The sequence below is a fragment of the Engraulis encrasicolus genome, chromosome 13 (genome assembly GCF_034702125.1).
Source record: "Engraulis encrasicolus isolate BLACKSEA-1 chromosome 13, IST_EnEncr_1.0, whole genome shotgun sequence".
Lineage (NCBI taxonomy): Eukaryota > Metazoa > Chordata > Actinopteri > Clupeiformes > Engraulidae > Engraulis > Engraulis encrasicolus.
Genome location: NC_085869.1, coordinates 48,363,299 through 48,376,924, shown reverse-complemented (window position 1 = coordinate 48,376,924; position 13,626 = coordinate 48,363,299). Strand labels below are relative to the sequence as shown.

The window sequence follows — 13,626 nt, the reverse complement described above, 5'->3', positions numbered from 1 at the left end:
ACTTTGCGCTCATACTCAAAGCTCCTTCGGGAAAATAAAACAAAACTGTATGAAGAATTCCATAGTTCCGCGTATGTCTGAAAGCCGTTTTTACCTCAGGTGTTACAGTTTTTTTTTCTTACCCGATACCCGTTACCCTTCATCACTCCAAAAAAAATCAAACAAAAAGGAAGTCCCGAGAGCCATCCCCCGTTCGCTGTTTCAGGTTCCTCAAGCCCCAGTAAGAGAACGTCGGTGAGCAGTTTTCAGTCGGCCGTGGACAGCGACTCCGCGGCCTCCATCAATCTCAACATGGAGCAGGACAATGTCAACTTCCACATCAAGAAGCCCGCCAAGTATCCCCATGTGCCCCCACCCGCCAACGAGAAAAGTTGCGTGAGCTCCCACTCCTCCCAACTAAGCTTGTCACCACTGCCCCCTTGTCAGTGTTCTACACTTTACCTATCAGGGCTGCACTCATCTAGTTTGGTTTACGCAACTGCAAGTCTCTTTGAGACTATAGTCTGTCTAGGCAAACTACATCTACAACATTTCATATTCCCATGAAAAGGGGAAGCAATCAATTTTGAGCATTTCTAACGGCTCGATGGGGTGTGTTAAAGGAAATGATGCACCAATTCTGTCAACAGGTGACTGAAGGAATAGGTGATCTGATCTATTGAAGCTTAAACCAGTAGCATACCGAGGCATTTTAAGAACTTCAGCTAGAAGTGCCCTTTGCACCTCCTGCGGAGAAATGTAGTAGATGGTTTGCCTGGCCAGACTAAAGTTTTGAAGAGACTTGCAGTCGCATAAGCCAGGCTAGCACTCATCACCACTTGACACCAGGCTTCACAGTACAGTACATCAGGCAGACATGACACAACAGACGTTACAGGACACCTGTGTTTTTTTTGCGTTTTGACCGTTTACCATGCAAAGCGTCCAGTTCATCACATTTACTTTTACAATTTCACTGTGTCATTTCACAACATGGTGGTATCGCTATTGTTCAATCAAAGGTTCCGGATGGGTTGATTCTCATTGTTGCATGTTTAATCTGTCACAGCTGAGGTCCTGTTGTCCGAGGATGGCGGTCAGAACATTTCCATCAGCGATGCCTTCATCAAAGGTAAGACTTCTAAACCCTTTCAAGACATTACCTGTTACTGCAACGTGAAAATAAAACTGAAAATGGAAAGTGCTCAGAGAGCGCACCTCCACCCTCTGGTGGACAGAAACAGACATGCACGTTCAGACGAACACATAACAAACTCGATGATCACATAACCTCCTTGCCGTAAGGTCTAGTCCTGCTTTGCTGTATTTACTTAAGTCCCTCACATATTGTAAACTGCTGTTCGCAAGCCACTAAGAATAAAAACATATGCTAAATGTTATGAACTACGAAGTAATACCTGTTGAAGAGTACAATTCAGGGGGAATTACTTGCCTTTTTACTCGCCCCTCCTTGCTAGAGTCCTTATTCAACCGTCGAGTGGAGGAGAAGGCCAAAGAGATGCTCTTCACTCCACTGGGCTGGCACCACAGCTCCCTGGACCAGCTGAGGGAGGAGAACGGAGAGAAGAAGGCCATGGAAAGACTGCTGTAAGTTGGACCAAATTATAATAATCGCAATCCATGCCGAGCAAGTAATACTGTACATACTGTGTATACAGTATAGTCATAGTCCGGTAGCACCAAAGACTGCTGTAAGTTGGACCAAATCATAATAATGACAACATTAAACTTTACTTTACATTTAGTCAGAGACTAGTAGCACTAGATAAACACTTTCAGGCTGTGGTCGTGGGCGCAATTTTCAGTCATGATACAGAGACCGTGCACAATTATGTTGGCCATGTTGTGTCAAACTGTTTTGAGTTGGATGGAATCATAATTTCCTATAAATGACGTACTGTAGTTTAAATTTCTTTGACAGCTTTATAAGAAAGCACAAGACAACATTCAGTCATAGTGCAGTAGCTGCAGAAAAAAAAACTCTGGTCTGCTGGGTGTGGTGGAGAGTGGAATGCAGGCCCATGGCAATTTTCAGTCATGACTCAACTGGTCAAAAAACGTAATCATTAAACACACTTATTGACTCGTTTTTTTAAGGTCAGCCTCCATATTAGTGTTGTAATTATAGTAATACTGTATGGTGAATAATGAAGAAAGCATGATCTTAACTGATAATAGACTACTACTACTACTACTATTACTAAGATTAATGGTTAATGGTTGTAGTGGATAATGGTCTGTCTTGCTCATGTGAAAAGGTGAAAAGAGTCACCCGAATGCTGTTCTTTCTTCCTTCCCCAGCTCTGCCAACCACAGCCACATGATGGCGCTCTTGCAGCAGCTGCTCTACAGTGAGTCCCTCTCGCTGTCCTGGAGGGACATCATCGTACCAGTGGTGCGTCAGGTGGTGCAGACGGTGCGGCCCGACGTGCGCTCCTGCGACGACGACATGGACATACGCCAGCTGGTCCACATCAAAAAGGTTTGATACTTACAGTTGGGACGCATTCAAGAGACAGACGCCAGGTAGCTGGTAGATTTACTGAAAAATCGCAAAAACGAGAAGATCTTTGATTGACATGGACATAGGACAGCTGGTCCACATCATAAAGGTTAGACAACAGATAAGCTCCAGGGAGCTGAAAGAAATTCTTGAAAAAAGAAAAGAAAAGATCTGACTTTGATTGGCATGGACATGTGGCAGCTGGTTCACATTAAAGAGGTTAGACACTGGTGTGAACTCATTAATGCAACTGTGTGTCTGTATATGTCTACAATATGGGCTTATTGCCCATGGGAACCCAGGTGTGAATATGGCCTTTCCTGGGTCATTTCCCACCTATTCCCCATCTCTCCCTCCCACTCGCTTCTTATCTGATCTTCAGTGTTCTCTCTAATTAAGTCTCAAAAATGGCGCAAAATGCAAAAAGCCCATGAATATGCATTCCACACAGGTAGTTTTAAATCTGCAAAATGAGAATTTCACTTTCCTTTTGGGTTGTTTGGTACGTGGGGTTCATATACATGTACTGTATTGCTTGTTTCTTTTTCTAGGTTTCAGGTGGGAAGAAGTTTGACTCGACTGTTGTGAATGGCTTTGTTTGCACAAAGAACATTGCACACAAAAAGGTAAACTACTTTTACACTCTACTTCGCTGTTAAGAAGGGGTTTTTTTGCATTTGTAAATGTGAATTGAGCATTTCTATACAAATTTTAGTTGTTAAAATTCATGGAGATATTAAAGAAGTTATGACGAGTTACATGTTTCTTGTGCAGGATGTAGGAAATCTAAGCCACTCAAGGTTTCAATTTTTTACAAGAGTACCTCAGATTTTCACTATCTTGCACAAGTTTGAGAGTACCTACACCAAGGGGAAAACACCCTGAATCACGCCAAATTCTTGTTTGTTTTCTGACTACGTTTTCATTGTGTGTTGTGGACGTGTGTAGATGAACTCCTACATCAAAAACCCCAAGATCTTACTGCTGAAGTGCTCCATTGAGTACCTGTACAGAGAGGAGACCAAGTTCACCAGCATTGATCCAATCGTGCTGCAAGTGAGTAATACAGCTGCTGAGCTGGAGCTGAGCTGAACAGAGTTAATCTAAGTCAGCAGATCCCGTAGCTCGTACTCATACAGTTAACAGAATTTTATCATATCCACATCGCATTTTGTTTCATTTAGCAAATGGCGAGCCGTCTTAAATTAAGCTTTCAGCACTCATGGGCAGCTGTGGCTCTTAAAAGTTTCAAGAGTAAGTTCATTTGTCTTTAAAGAAGATAAATTCTTGGTGTGCAGTTCGACCCTTCCAAATACAAGCACAATGCACAAGAATTGTACGTTTTTTTCTCTGTGTCTCTTACACACTCACACACACACAGACACACACACACACACACACACACACACACACACACACACACACACACACACACACACACACTAGACCCTGATGGTTTCCTCCTCTCCCTCTCCCTCCTCATCAGGAGCGTGAGTTCTTGAAGAACTATGTGCAGCGCATCGCTGACGTGCGGCCCAACCTGGTGCTAGTGGAGAAGACCGTGTCTCGCATCGCCCAGGACATGCTGCTGGAGCACGGCATCACACTCGTCATCAACGTCAAACCTGTAAGCACTCAGCCTTGGGATGTCTGTGTAATATAATGCCTGAACTTAGCCCCATGCTATGATATGCTGTTAGCCTTGGCAACTTGTTAATTAGTCTATTAGTTAATTATCTAAAGGCACCTACCTAGCTCCAGGAAATATTTGCATTTATAGTCGCACCACTCTGATATGCTGTAACATTTTTTTCCCATTTCCTTTTTTGCAATGTGATTTGGTTGAATGGGTCTAAATACTTAATGTCTACCATACAATTACTCTAATGTCTATGTCAAAGCCCTGGAATGTTTCTACCACGCATACTATTTCATGAAAATGAATTGCTCGTTAAGTTCACGTGAGAAACGCATCCTCCTAACTGCATTTTTTTTTAAAAAGGAGTTTAGATATGACGTGCTTTCGATGTTAACGTTACTCACTGTGGCCATTCCAGCAAGTGTTGGACCGCGTGAGCCGCATGACGCAGGGAGACCTGGTGATGTCCATGGACCAGCTGCTCACCAAGCCTCGCCTCGGCACCTGCCTCAAGTTCTACCTGCACTCCTTCCAGCTCTCAAACAGTACGTCTCAATGTCCGTTTGAACTTCTGTGGCCTTTGTTTTGGTTTGATTTTTTTAAAATGTGTATATATATTGATAAAACGGAGAAAAGTTAAATTAAAAAAAAAAAAGTCACCCAGAGAGTAGTAGAAAGACATAAATGTTCTTCAAACGTAACATTCCGCAGCTACAATAAACAGTTCAGTGTTCAACAAACACAGGACATGATTTAAAACATGATTTGTAATATGAGTGGGAGTGGGTCAGTGATGATTCAGCAGTAGCACACGTCAGGCCGGTGCAACGACAGTCAGTGCCTTTATTGTATTTTTGCCAGTGCCTTTATTGTACTGTCTAATAAGCATATTCATTGCTGCATATCGACCACCAAATTAATTAATGGGCATTAGATGCCATTGCGCCAGCTGACGTCTCTGAGCCCCCCAAAAAACGTCTTTGACCCGAATATATATTGAGCAAAGTGAAATATTACATGTAATCCTCTAAAGGCAGGTTTTCTGGTAGGCCTACAGCTTGACACAGCGTAACTTGGCCGCTACTTTTTGCTTTTAAACATAAGCACGATACAGCTCAATCGTAAAGCAAAAAGTGGAGGCCGATTCTCGCTGTGTCGAGCTGTGGTCCTATTAGAAAACCTGTAGTGGAAAAGAGGAATAACTGTGTTGTTCTCCTCCCAGGCGAGCATAAGTCGCTGATGTTCTTCGAGGGCTGCCCGCCGCAGCTGGGCTGCACCATCAAGCTGCGCGGCGCCTCAGACTACGAGCTGGCCCGCGTCAAGGACATCATCCGGCTGATGATCTGCGTGGCGTACCACTCGCAGCTGGAGATCTCCTTCCTCATGGACGAGTTCGCCATGCCCCCCAGCGTGGCCAAGAGCACCTCCTTCCCCTGTTTACTGGAGAGCACTACAGGAGAGGAAGAGGAGGAGGAGGAGGAGGGAGGGGAGGCAAAGGAGGAGGAAAGAGGAGGTGAGGCGCTGGAGGGAGAGAGGGATGAGAAGATGGCGGAGGATGACGGTGAGGGGACGCCGGTGCAGAGGGAGGGCTCGGTGGACCTCTCCCAGGGTACGGACAGCGGGGGCACCCTCTCCAGAGTCCAATCTCTGTCCGAGTCGTCCAATAAGGACCAGGAGAGCCCCAGAGCCGTGGAGGGCGGTGGCGGTAACGGGGGCCACCATGAGTCCTTTTCCTCCGTGTCTGACGCCGACTCCGGCTGCAAGACCTCCACGCCGGTCTCCTTCTGCTCCGCCATCCCCGTCGCCGTGCCTCCTCCCTTCCTCATCGCCGACCTGGAGGATCTGGCGGACGAGGAGGCGCTGGCGGTGGCCCAGGCCCAGGCAGCAGCGCAGGCCAGCATGGCGGACCATGACGTCAGCAGCGGGCCGCACGACGGGACGCTGGTCCAGCACATGGTGGAAGGTGGGCCGGACAGCAGTGGATCTGTCTGTGGGTCCACCTCCGACTCATCCCCGGCGCCCACCACCACGCGTGTCTTCCGCGACCCGCTCCAGGACGACACGGCACTCTTCGTCACCGAGCAGGTGCCTTAAAGTTATCGCTATTACTGGATTATTTATTGCTCTTTGTCTCTTTGCCATGTGTTGTTGTTACACTTGATACACTAAGGATAGGTCAAACGTATAAAACCTAATGTTGTTAATTAACGTTGTTATATTATATTACATTATATTACATTATGTTATGTTAAATTTAGGACTGAGACTCGATTACATTTTTTAATCGAATTAATCTACAGGCTTTGGAATTAATTAATCGAATTAATCGCATTTTAATCGCATTTAAATATCTGACTTGAGAACAGTGAAAATTTTGTTTTTTCACATGGATTTTGAATAATTACAATAAATAAGCTTAATCTAAAAATATTGTACATTTTTAAAAGAAGGGAGAACTCTTCTCAATTTCAGCAGGCTGTTCACCATCAGGCGTAATACTGCCCTCCACTGGTCTAATCCAGAACTATGTAGCTATATTATACTGCGATTAATTTTTAAAATCGTGTTAATTAATTAATCGCATTGTGTGATAAATTAATCTAAATTAATGCATCAATTTCCCAGCCCTAGTTAAATTACATTAGACGCAGTAATGTTTCTATCTACGCATGAGATAAATGAGAAACGAAATGTGTCATTTGACCTTTTTGACCTTTTTAAAAGGTGACCTCGTCAGACGACCGGCTCAAGTCCATCTCGGGCTGCTTCCGGCAGGAGCTGAAGGACATCATCCTGTGCATCTCGCCGTTCGTCAGCTTCCGCGAGCCCTTCCTGTTGACAGCGCCTGGCCTGCGCTGCCCGAGCCGCGACTACTTCCCCGAGCACGTCTACCTCTCGCCGCTCCTCAACAAGGACTTCAAGGAGCTGGACGGACGCCGCAAGAGGCAGCTGTTGAAGGAGTCCGGAGGCGGCGCAGGGCCCGGGGCGGGCGGTACGGGAGCCTCCGGCGTGTCCCTGGCTAACGGAGTAGGCGTTGGAGGAGCAGGTGGTGGTGGGGGTGTGGTTGGCTTAGGAGGAGGCGTTGGTGGCGTCGTAGGAGGAGGGGGGAGGCCCATACAGGTGTTGCCTTTGCACCCGCTCGCCAGCACACGCATCGCAGAGCAGCTGAACGCCAGCCAGGAGCTGGCGCGCATGCTGGCGGACTATAGGGCGCAGGGGGGTCGCATTAGGCAGAGGGAGGACCCCTTCTCCAACCTGCACCACGGCAGCAGGGAAGGCCAGGGCGGCGGAGGCAGCGGCGGGAGCAGCAGGGCGCCCGTCAAGGCAGACAGCGAGGAGGAGAAGTCGTCATCAGGGCAGGCCGACATCACCTGGGCTACAAAGGTAAGACCAAGTGGTCACTGGTCAACCTTTACTGAAAGACCATACTAGTATTACTCTCTAAAGGTTGTTCTACACAGAAAAGCTTGTCTTTTTGTTTTAAGGTTTTATTAATATTTTTTAGGGGCTTTTATGCCTTTATTTGACAGGACAGTCGAAGATGGTGGCAGGAAGCGAATGGGGCAGAGAGACAGGGGAGGACCGGGAAATGACCCCGGCCGGACTCAAACCGGGGTCCCCATGGGTGGGCATGCATGCCCAAATGTGGGGGGCTTGTCTTGCAGCCAAGCTTGTCTTGCAGTGTTTCACAGAACTGTTTTGCACTGCTTTGGGAATGGCTAAAGTACAATGTCGGTGTCTAAAAGATAAGCCAATGAAGAAAAGGGCACACCTACATTACATTTAACAGGCATTTATCTAGCCTTCACAGAAGTTTTACCAGAGTTAGCCTCAGGCTAATTTACATCTGCTGTCTGTGTTGCCTCGTCTGTGTGTCGTGTAGCTGGACTGCCTGAACCCCAGCAACCATCAGCGCCTGTGTGTACTATTCAGCAGCTCCTCAGCACAGTCCAACAACGCCCCCAACCCCTGCGTCAGCCCATGGTAAACCCCACACTATTAATAATAAATGATTGTGTTTGTGTGTGTGTGTGTGTGTGTGTGTGTGTGTGTGTGTGTGTGTGTGTGTGTGTGTGTGTGTGTGTGTGTGTGTGTGTGTGTGTGTGTGTGTGTGTGTGTGTGTGTGTGTGTGTGTTTGTGTGTGTGTGTGTGTGTGTGAGGGAGAGAACTTCCTGTAATGTGTCTTTCAATACCAAGAAAAGCACCATACAAAGAAGATTTACTATTATTATAGATCTTATTTGTATGGTGTTTTTCCTGGTTCTCAAAGACGCTTTATAGGAAACACACACACACACACACACACACACNCACACACACACACACACACACACACACACACACACACACACACACACACACAGTACACAAGAAACACACTGTGTTGTAACCAAGTCTGTTGTAAGAGTCTGTGAACTGTAAATTATTTATGATAACCTATTTCATGTGGCTCAATGGAATGGTAGAAAAGTGACAGAGCTTGCATTGTTTTTTTATTCACTGTAAATGGCGTGTTTTTATTCTTACAGGATTGTGACAATGGAGTTCTATGGGAAGAATGATTTGACACTTGGTGTCTTTTTGGAAAGATACTGCTTCAGGTAAGGCTATTGTCCTCATGGTTCAAATCACATAGGCCACAGTGTCTGTACATCCAAGGACTATTCCGATTTTAAATGGAATGGTGGCACCATGGCAGTATTCGGTGTGTACACAAGTCATGTAAACTCCAAATGTAGCCATATTACGGGAATACACCGGTTCCATGTAAATGGAATATTCTGGGCCCTGCTGTTAAAGCGAATACTGACAATATTCCGTTTGAAACTGGAATAGCCAATGCATGTACAGTAACTGTGCTCTTTTTCTGGAGTCCTTTCAAGATGACACACTAAAAAAACAACCAAGGAAGGTATTGACATATTGTTCATGTTTTCCTCTAAATCAGTTGGTCTGTCCATTTGTGTGTGATTAAAAGGCCCTCTTACCAGTGCCCCAGCATGTTCTGTGAAACGCCCATGGTGCACCACATCCGGAGGTTCGTGCATGGCAACGGGTGTGTCCAGATCGTGCTGAAAGAGCTGGACTCACCTGTGCCAGGATACCAGCACACCATTCTCAACTACTCCTGGTGCCGCATCTGCAAACAGGTAACGCATACTTCATAACACACAGAGAAGCACATATAAAGGAAGAAATGCAAATGCAGTGATTATATGGGTTAACGGTAATGATTGAAAGGAATGATTGTATGATTGATTATAATCAGCATAGTTGTTACATGTGTTTATGGTAATAATATTGGGGTATTACTTGTATATTGTGGTTTCTTGGAATATTTGGAATGCTTTCCACAGCTGAACCCCCTTTTCCTTGCCCCTCTGTCTCTGTCTCTGTCTCTGTCTCTTTCTCTCTCTCTCTCTCTTTCTCTCTCTCTTTCTCTCTCTCTCTCTCTCTCTCTCTCTCTCTCTCTCTCTCTCTCTCTCTCTCTCTGCCCCCACACCCCTCCTTTCCCCAATAGGTCACCCCTGTGGTGCCCCTGTCCAATGACTCCTGGTCCATGTCTTTTGCCAAATACCTGGAGCTGCGTTTCTACGGCCACCAGTATACACGGCGTGCCAACGCGGAGCCTTGTGGCCACTCCATCCATAAGGACTACCACCAGTACTTCTCCTACAACCAGATGGTTGCCTCCTTCAGGTAGGCCTCGGCTAATGTTTCCATATCCACCTCATTACCACGTTCACTAACCTCGCCCATTTCAACGTTTTTCATGCTACCACAGGATTTCTTGTCTTCACATGCCTCTATTCCACTGTTTTTTTCTGGTAGGCCTACAGCGCGACTCGGACGCCACTTTTTGCTCTTCGATTGAGCTGTGTTGTACTCAATCGAAAAGCAAAAAGTGGCGGCCCAGTTGCGTTGTGTTGAGCTTTAGGCCTACCAGAATAGCGGCAATGGAAAAGAGGCATTAGTTTCTCTTAAGCTGGCTGCCCATAGGCCTTCTGAATGGTTTAACACTAGCAACTGACACCCAAATGGTAATGGCACCGCTTTTCTAACTATGGATTATAAGGTGGATAGTTGTTGTAGTACAGCATTTATGTTGCAATAACTATTTAGGTAGCAGTTGCCAGTATTAAATCATTCAGAAGGGCTATGGGCAGTCTTAACAGGAAGCAAACTGGAAATCCTGTAATAGCATGAAAAACGTTGAAATGAACTGGGTTAGTGTGCATGGCTAATAAGGTAGATTGATTTGGTGTTTGTGAACCTCTTTTGCCTGATAAGGTATTTAAGGAAAGTCTTATAATCAAAAGCAATCATTGGCATATTTAGCATGTTCTTATGGCAATTTAGATGGGGATTACAGTATATGGCCAATTTATAATAATACTGTAGGTTTAATCCACTCTGAATTTACTTAGCAAAGGATTTAAGTCCCAAATGCAATGCCCTATGTTTGCATTATACCACCATGCCGACTGGGTAGAAATCAGTAGCATTATTGATGTCACTCTCTTATTTCCCCCCCACTCTCTCTACCTCTTCATCTCTCCCTGTAGCTACATCCCAGTGCGTCTCCTGGAGATTTGTCTGCCTCCTCCCAAGATCATCATCAGGAACCAGGGGCCTGCCAAACCCTGCATGCAGCAGGACCTCAAGGACTTCCTTCAGAAGTGGGTTTTCACAACACTAAACAAGACTTGACTACTAGATACTTGTGCACAAGGGCTTTCACTTCAAATGGGATTTGCTATGTGCAAGCGAGACTAGACTACTAGATACATGGACTAAGTGGGGCTTTGGTGTGTGGTTGCAGCGAACAAATTCTTTGAATTTGGCTTGGTTGCTTTCAGACCAGAGGATACATACAGTACATACAGTACATAGAAGGGCAAGTTATGTGGCCTGACGGTAGGGACACGTACGCGAATTTGCAAACTTTGCCATTCATTCCTATGATAGAGGCGAAGACAAGCGACGACAAGCGAAAGCAAGCGAAATTATTTAAGAAAGTTTAATGTTATGCAAATGAGGAGCGAATTCGCCTGCCGCGGCCCAATCAAATCAACAACATAACTGTTCCATTCCATTTGACTCGCCGCAACGACCTGATGACGGTTGGATTTCGCCTCTCTTCGCTTCGCTGGCTTCGCCTCCTATGTGTCCCTACCATGAGACCACCCCTTGTTGACAGCTGCAGCATTTGGTTCCATTTTAACCAAAAGCTCTTAGTTTGTATGCTGTTTAATAGATAAGATATGAAACAGGGTCTATTGCTTTTGACGCGTCAATGCATTATATGAGTTGAAGGAGTCAGGTCTGCCCACTGCCAAATCTGCTCCAAAAAAGAAACTTTATTTGATTAAAATGTAATGTTTCGATCACCCTGGATCTTCATCAGTCATGTCTTCGGGGGATTTTAGTCTGAATCTATCTGCTCTGCTGGTTTGGTTGATGTGAATTTGGTGATGGTCTTCTTACAATGAAGCTAATGGTCATTAGTCAAATTTACAGTGATTTAATAGAGTTCAGTCATAGTAAGCTTCTCGTGTGCTCCTTATCAGGGTATCGCAAGTGTACCTAGCCATAGATGACCGTCTCACCTCTCTGAAGACTGACACCTTCAGCAAGACTCGAGAGGAGAAGATGGAGGATCTGTTTGCACAGAAAGACGTAAGTGTCCCCTCAGCGGTGCAGTATGAAAATCATGCCTTTAAAATATTTTGATGGAAAGGATGGATGGGTGTACTTTGCTGATGGCAATCTAGGAAATGCTGCAGTGCCAACATTTCATTTCTTAGCTGTGGATTAATAATCAATATGCGCGACATAAAATTTTCCAGTTGCAGTATATATTCTCAGTTTAAATTAAGCTTTTTCCCCCACACTAAATAAAAGCCATTTAAATGGAATTTTCATAAACTGGGTTATTAATATTGGGTATTTCCATACTAAATTCAAATGTCAAAACACTGATTTCACTGATAGTTACTGAGAAACGCACTGAAAACACTTGGAAGAGCTTTTTTCCAAATTGCAATGTGTCAATATTCTGAAAACTACGAATATGTTTTGATTTCCATTGTGCTGTTGTCTTTTGGGGCAACCAAGGTACATGTGGACTTAAGATCAGAGGGTGGGAGGAGGTTCGAATCCCACCCTTACCTCTCCCTTCACCTATATCCATAGCTTGAGCAAGGCACTTTACTGTACCTCACACTACTCTTGGGACTGTAACCAATACCCTGTATCTAAATAACTGTAAGACGCTTTGGATAAAAGCGTCATCTAAGTTGAATGTAATAGCCAATGCATTGGCTCCCACACTGGGGATCAAGGTACTGCAGTGGGATCGCAGATAGAAAAGATTTTGTATGAAAACTTGAAAACCCTTGTTTAACAGTTGGTTCACATAATTCTTTAATTGGTTACTTACAGTGTTCACTTGTATAGCTATTATAAATGCATCCAATATTCCTGTGACCTTCAAGTTAAAATTCTTAATTAACAAAAAATAATTTTGCGTTTGGAATATGGGTGGATTGGGGTCATGAAAATATTCTTAGGTCCAAAAGGGGTTCCCAGCAGAAAAAGGAACCACTGTTGTAATGTAATGCCTTGTACTGTACTGTAATGTAATGTGTATTGTGATGTCATGTTTAAGCAAGAGTGGGAGTGGGAGGGATGATGTGCACTGACATCCTCCCTGGTGTGGTTCGGCCATTGGCGCGAAGCTGAAGGCTGAGTGCCGTCGGCAATCACACCAGGGAGGATGTCAGTGCACATCATCCCGACCACGAGGGTCATATTGCTTTTATACAATAGTTCAATTGCCAACAAAATACCAGAATAAATGTTCGAATTCATGTTTATTAGTTATCTTCATCATACTTTGTTTACCTGCTCCGGTAAGCAAAGTAGTTCCGAATTGATTGTATGGTTGCTATGCAATGACGAGCTGACAGCGCCAGCGCGTAAAGTTCTATGAAACGCTGTGAAGTGCATTTCTGTGTGAAGTGCATTTCTGTGTGAACTGCGACTGGGCTTAGCTCAGCCTACTAAAATGATGCATGATAAATTAAAGCACTGTGCAACTTCAACATTTTAGTTAGATGCCTTCTTTTATAAGCCTTTTGGCCGACATTGATTTTCACGTTTTTGTGGACCACAAAACTTGCTGATAGCTGCGTAAAGACACACCTCATCTTTCCCTCTCCAGTGCCGCATGAGATCCGAGCGCTGTTTTCACACGCACAACCACACAAATCAATCCCTTGTAGGCCTATGATACCCCGATGTCTGCTTTAGGCTACTGCAGGCTACAACTTTGCTGCTGAAACACTTTCATAGGCAAACGTCTGATGTGGGTGCGAACCCGAGATGGGTTCGCGTTTTCCCTCCCAATAAACTAAAAGGCAACTCATTCCAGTTCCAAGCGGCCATCATTTTAAATTGCATGGCACACGGTATCTTGCTT

The 13,626-nt window shown here is 45.0% G+C and overlaps 1 protein-coding gene across 5 annotated transcripts in view; it reads left to right on the top strand.

Annotated features, from left to right (window-relative positions):
• pikfyve (phosphoinositide kinase, FYVE finger containing) overlaps positions 1 to 13,626 on the top strand; it is a 44,871-nt gene that overhangs the window by 19,739 nt on the left and 11,506 nt on the right. For 2 of the 5 annotated variants that reach the window (XM_063214110.1, XM_063214108.1), the window contains 17 exons: positions 206 to 370; positions 1,049 to 1,111; positions 1,458 to 1,587; positions 2,302 to 2,482; positions 3,055 to 3,129; positions 3,452 to 3,559; positions 3,990 to 4,130; positions 4,561 to 4,687; positions 5,365 to 6,227; positions 6,867 to 7,526; positions 7,648 to 7,767; positions 8,026 to 8,126; positions 8,672 to 8,743; positions 9,121 to 9,292; positions 9,664 to 9,842; positions 10,709 to 10,822; positions 11,714 to 11,822. In XM_063214110.1, coding sequence (XP_063070180.1) covers positions 206 to 370; positions 1,049 to 1,111; positions 1,458 to 1,587; positions 2,302 to 2,482; positions 3,055 to 3,129; positions 3,452 to 3,559; positions 3,990 to 4,130; positions 4,561 to 4,687; positions 5,365 to 6,227; positions 6,867 to 7,526; positions 7,648 to 7,767; positions 8,026 to 8,126; positions 8,672 to 8,743; positions 9,121 to 9,292; positions 9,664 to 9,842; positions 10,709 to 10,822; positions 11,714 to 11,822 — 3,380 coding nt within the window. Of the gene's footprint in view, positions 1 to 169; positions 371 to 1,048; positions 1,112 to 1,457; positions 1,588 to 2,301; positions 2,483 to 3,054; positions 3,130 to 3,451; positions 3,560 to 3,989; positions 4,131 to 4,560; positions 4,688 to 5,364; positions 6,228 to 6,866; positions 7,527 to 7,647; positions 7,768 to 8,025; positions 8,127 to 8,671; positions 8,744 to 9,120; positions 9,293 to 9,663; positions 9,843 to 10,708; positions 10,823 to 11,713; positions 11,823 to 13,626 lie in introns of all 5 variants that reach the window. The other 3 variants (XM_063214112.1, XM_063214111.1, XM_063214109.1) reach the window with 2 other exon arrangements.